This window comes from Muscardinus avellanarius (assembly GCF_963383645.1).
Source record: "Muscardinus avellanarius genome assembly, chromosome: 11".
Taxonomy (NCBI): domain Eukaryota; kingdom Metazoa; phylum Chordata; class Mammalia; order Rodentia; family Gliridae; genus Muscardinus; species Muscardinus avellanarius.
In genome coordinates this window covers 105,507,951-105,513,487 of record NC_137797.1, presented here as the reverse complement: position 1 = coordinate 105,513,487, position 5,537 = coordinate 105,507,951, and the positions used below count along the sequence as shown (strand labels likewise).

Here is a 5,537-nt window from a genome sequence, read left to right as displayed (position 1 = left end):
TGTGCGGATGCCTTACAGCCAAGAGCAAAGTGCATCCTTGAAAGCAATTACTTACTCCCAGGGGAAGTCTCCCTGTCACTAGCGCCCACAGGGCACCCAGCTCAGTGCCTGGCATCTCCTCTGCCACTCACTAAAAAACCCATTGAATCTGTCAATTAGCAAGTCCATGCCTACCTTCTTGTCCTCCCTGCGCTTTCTGGATCAAGGATACCAGCCCAAGAGGGCTTTAGGGTACAGGTTTGGGCTAATGTCACCAAACTGGATAAGCAAGTTAGAAGACAGCAACAAAGGATGGAGTCTGGACATCTCAAGCCTGCGGAACTCTTGGGACAGATGTCAGTGGCGCAGATCACCCGGCTGGTCTAGGACTAAAATCCAGCCCTATTGCAATGATGTCTAAATTGTAACCAGCCTAGGAAATGAGGCTCTTTCTCCTCCAGGACCTCGCCTTAATCCATCTGGGGAGTCAGCAGAACACCAGGGCTCTGTCTGTGGATCAAACCCCAAAGACGAGCAGCCGGGGCCAGGAGGGCAGATCAGAGAAGGCTCTAGAAAGGCAACCTTGTTTGTGGCAGCTCCCCTCTCCCTGGGCCCCCAACATAGCGCGGTCACAATTTCTGCACCAGGGAAGCATCCTGCTGTAGCCCAGCCAGAGCCAAGGGCGCGGGGAAACCGCCCACTCCGGGTAGATACTATCTGGAAGGAATGAATATTTGGGAAAAATCCCAGTGCTCCTTTGGTGCCAACCCAACCCCACCTTTTCCCGCCGCGTACCACTGGACCCTCCCCTTGCAGCTGCTCTGGCTCTTATAAAAACCCTCAGCTTCTGCCGTACAGCCTGTAGGAGTTTCTGCCTACAGTGGCTGCAAGACTTGAGACTCGCCAAGACCCACCCCAGAGACCATGAAGAGCATCCTGCTTCTCTCCACCTTGGCTGCCCTCGCGGTGACAACTCTGTGTTATGGTGAGAAGCCCTTCTCCCCATCTCTTCTCTGGTTTTCCTGTTTACTTCTACTTTCCTCCCTCCTTCTCTCCTTCCCTCCCCTCCCTTTGTCTCAGAGTGCTATGAATTTCACTTTTCCAGGTCTCCGTGGGCACTGAGCAGTTCTATTAAGCCCTTTTTTTATATTGTTAATATCCAGATGCTCATAAGCAAATTACCAGCGAGTCCTTTCCAGTGGTAAGTCTCTGGGCACCTAGAAACCTCAGACGTTTCAGGAAGAAGCTATGAAATCCCCCGCCCCTGCACCCTCATTTGTAAGGGTATATGTCCAAGCCTTGCTATTGATGGGTTAAGGATATTGGTTGAATCATTTACCTTTAAGAAAATCATGGGAAACACTAAGTATAACCCTGTAGTATATAGCCCATTGTTCAGGACAATGTCATAAACTCCCCAAATGTGTTTGTTCAGTGGATTTGTTTTTAAAATGAAGTGCTGCATTTAAAGAATTCTGGGGAAACTGATCTCATAAGTCAAAAATTAACTTTTTTCTGGTATCTATATATTATTAACTCTGTGTTTGTTTGAAGACTACAAAAGGAATTTTTAAGCTAAGCTCTTTACGAATTCTGCTTCGGTTACCCAGATATTTCGGCTGTCTTAAGTTAAAAATCCCATTAACGACCCAAATCATTCTCCACTCTTAAAATTATTCTCAAGTTTTCTGTAGAGGAGGATGTGATTTTTGTCACCGCTTTTTAACTTTCCTTGCAGACTCGCTTGCTTACATAGATAAGCTGCTGCTTCTCAAATTTATCCCCTTTCAGGGCAGTAGAAAGAAGAAACGTGTGCTTAGACTCTGCTCTGTGCTGGCTCCGTGCCCGTTATGAGCCGTCAGCTGGATCCAGCGGTTTCTGCGGCCGCCAGTTTAACACAAGTCCTTAAGAGGCATTTGGAACCTCTCAGAAACCTGCGCTGATGAAGCCAAGCGCAGCAAGGACCCCGCGGCACTCTCGCCTGGAGGGGCCTGGCTGTTTTCTATAACTTCTAGCAACTTCCTCAATCCTCTTCTCCAACAAGCCCCAAATAAATCAGAAAAGAAGGCTCCCCAGAGACCTGTGCAGCACTTTAAAGCTCTTATTTTTCTTTCTGAAAACCTCATACAGCCTCGAGAAATTTTAGCCCAAACTGGCCTCTCCCTCCTTCGACATCAGATGAACAGTGTGGGGCTATTCACAGGGACGGTTCACAGACGCGATCCACAAACCCTCAGTTCCTGAAGTTTGTAATAACCACACTGCCAAACAGATTGTTCACATCTTTTTTACTTTCCTCCCACCACTGTATTCACATGACTGCAGTGTACGATAAATAGCTATATAACAATTTTTGTTTTATTTCAGAATCTCACGAAAGCATGGAATCCTATGAAATTAGTAAGTGAATATTTGTCTTCCTTATTTAAATCTCCTGCATTTAGAAGACTCTCAGGCCAGGCGTGGTGGCGGACCCTTGTAATCCCAGCATTCGGGAGGCTGAGACTAGACGATCATGGTTCGCGGACAGCCTCAGCTACTTAGTGAAGCCCTCCGCAACTCAGTGAGACCCTGTTTCAAAATAAAGAATAAAAAATAGGGCAGGGGGTGTAGCTCAGAGGTCAAATGCCCCCGGGGTTCCATCCCCAGACTCAGAAAGAAAGAAAGAAAGAAAGAAAGAAAGAAAGAAAGAAGGGGAACTGAAATTTTTCAGATAAAGTGGTAAGACATATAGAAAGCAGGAAAGGGAAGGCCTCTTTGGAAAACTAGAGTAAATTTGTGAATATTCAATGACTGTAAAAAACCACCAAATGAGCCATGTTTAAAGCTTGAAGTAGTATAATATGATATTTTAAATGCACTCAACATACTTAGGAACCATAAGATCCCATTTGGAAATTTCAACTGGGCACCACACGAACCACACTCATGGAAAATGAAGAGAAATGGCAAAACTGAGAAAGGGGGACCAAGGCGGGCGGAGACCGCAGGCGTCAGCTTGGAGCTGAGCACTGCTGAGGATTTGCCTTACAAGGACCGTGTGGGAGGAAAGGGACTATCGCTCTCTCGGCTAATTTGTTCATTGTTTTTACAGCATTTAAGCTGTTCGTGTACTGGTAATCTAAGTTATGCCCTGTAAGTCATTAGGAAAGAAAGATATTTTCCTCAAAGAAATTAAAAACACACAGTGAAAATTACCCCAAAAGTATTAAGGGGCTAGCCCAAAGACAGGGGGAAAAAGAAGTGCCTGTGGTCTGTGTGACAAGTCCAAGACACATGGGTTATTCTTTTTCTTTACATCAGTCTATGAAATCTTCCTCCTCTTCTTGTTTAATTTTTGTCTATTTCTGGTTCCATAAAATGTAATCAATTAATGAGCTTTCAAATATGTTTGTGCCAGAAAAGTCCACAGAAACATGTTCAGCTATTGATTTTTTCTTTTTTTTCTTTTTTTTTTCTTTTTTTTTTTTTTTTTTTTTGGTGGTACTGGGGTTCCTGGAAGCCCTTCTACCTCCGGGCTACACTCCCAGACCTATTTTTATATTTTTATTTGGAAACAGGGTCTCTTAAGCCAGCACACGCGGCTGGCTTCGAACCAGCACCATCCTCCTGTCTCCGCCTCCCAAGCCCGGGGATGACAAGCGTGCGCCTCCACGCCCAGCCAGCTATTGGTTTTCTAAAACTGCATTGTTTGTTTTCTGTTCTCAGGTCCCTTCATTAACAGGAGAAATGCTAACACCTTTATGTCCCCTCAGCAAAGATGGAGAGCCAAGGCCCAGGAGAGGTGGGTAGCAGGATTCCACGAAGAAAGAATTCCTCGTCTCTCCCAGCGTAGCAGCCGGATGGCGGCGGAGAAATGGGTTATCATAGATCATTTCTAGTTATGTCTTGAAATCGAAGAATTTCAAGGCAATATCCAGAAAATAACCAAAAATTTTAGACTACTATTTTGTGACTCATAAAGGAGAGAGGGGAGAAGGGGGAGGAGGATAGAAAGAAAACTGACATTTTAATTAAAAGAAAAATCAAAATTATTTCACCTTCCTTCCATGTTCTTCAAATATCTCGTAATACTGGAATACTAGGAAAAGGGCTTTCCCCAAAATTTCCTTATGCATTCTTTTTTTCTTATTTTCCCATTTTCCTTATGCTTCTCAATCTTGGCCTCTCTTTCCACTTTCTAGGGTCCGGGAACGCACCAAGCCTGCCTATGAGATCAATCGTGAGGCCTGCGACGACTATAAACTTTGCGAACGCTATGCCCTGCTTTACGGATACAATGCGGCCTACAATCGCTATTTTAGGCAGCGTCGAGGGGCCAAATAAGGAGGAGGGAAGAAAAATAAGCATCTCTTTTGTTCTGGAGTCTGAAGCCTGGTTTTCGGTCCCCCCTTGAAGTAGCATTACTGACATATAGAGGCACATACGCGATGCTTGTTTTCTACACAGTCACCTGATTGGCTCAGCCCTCCTTCCTGCCCCGGCTGGATAAGTAACAGAGTACAGTGCGTTAAGATATGTGACTATATACAATAAACATCTGGTTTGATACCTTCATTTTGTGTATCTGATTTCTTCTGGGAAAATGCTGAGATGCTTAAGGCCACAACCCAACTAACCAAGTATAAATGGTCTCTTAATCCTTTGTCTAGCGAAAGAAGGAATGAACCTTAAGAAGGCACACTCCTGACTACGATTTATCTCCACCCTCTCTACACTGGGATTAGTGAATTATTGTTTTCTATGGCTTTTCTAATTTCTATGGCTAATCTAATGGCGGTTATAACATTTATCTGTGTTATTCGTTTCTCTTTTCTTATAAGGTAAAAGTTATCTCAGTATCAAGGTAGTCTACAAAGAGGTTAAAAAAGAGGAAAGGAGACATTAAAAACAGAAAAGACAAATGAAAAACACATGACAAGGTGATATACTTAAATTTAACTGTAACAATAATCATATTGTAAGTCAGTAATCTAAACAACGCAATATTTTAGATTCTATGTATGTTGCTTGTTCCACTAGACATTTTTATCATTCTTGTTACACAATTATTTTAAGACAATTAGATAATAAGAAAAATATCACATTCATTACTCATATATATTTAGATATTTAGATATTTAGATATATTAAATATTTTAGATATATTTATATATTGGATATATATTAAATATTTATATAGATATTTTAGATATAGATATTTTAGATATATTAGATATGTATTAAATATTTATATATTTAGATAATAAGAAAAATATCACATTCGTTACTCATATTGTTCCGAGCACTACATCCAATACTTTTTATTCTTTAACATACATTTATTTTTCCATTTGGTGTCATTTTCCTTCTGCCTGAGGAACTTTCCTTGTCATTTCTGGAAGTGCAAATCTGCTGAATTCCTTTTTTTGTAAGTTTACTGTCATTTCTGAAAAATATTTTTCACCCTATATCCAATTTTAAGTTGCTAGCTTTTTCTTTCCATTAAGATGCCGTTCCATTGTCTTTTAGGTTGCATAATTTCTGATTCTAAATCTGTTGTCATTAGTGTCTTTGTT

General features: G+C 42.0%; 1 protein-coding gene across 1 annotated transcript; it reads left to right on the top strand.

Moving 5' to 3' along the window:
- The first annotated feature begins 846 nt into the window (after positions 1–846).
- On the top strand, positions 847–4,472 carry MGP (matrix Gla protein). Its single transcript, XM_080706699.1, has 4 exons — positions 847–964; positions 2,347–2,379; positions 3,688–3,763; positions 4,164–4,472. Exons 1-4 carry the CDS (start codon positions 904–906, stop codon positions 4,303–4,305), a joined length of 312 nt encoding a protein of 103 aa, XP_080562825.1. The 5' UTR covers positions 847–903; the 3' UTR covers positions 4,306–4,472.
- Positions 4,473–5,537: the final 1,065 nt, after the last annotated feature.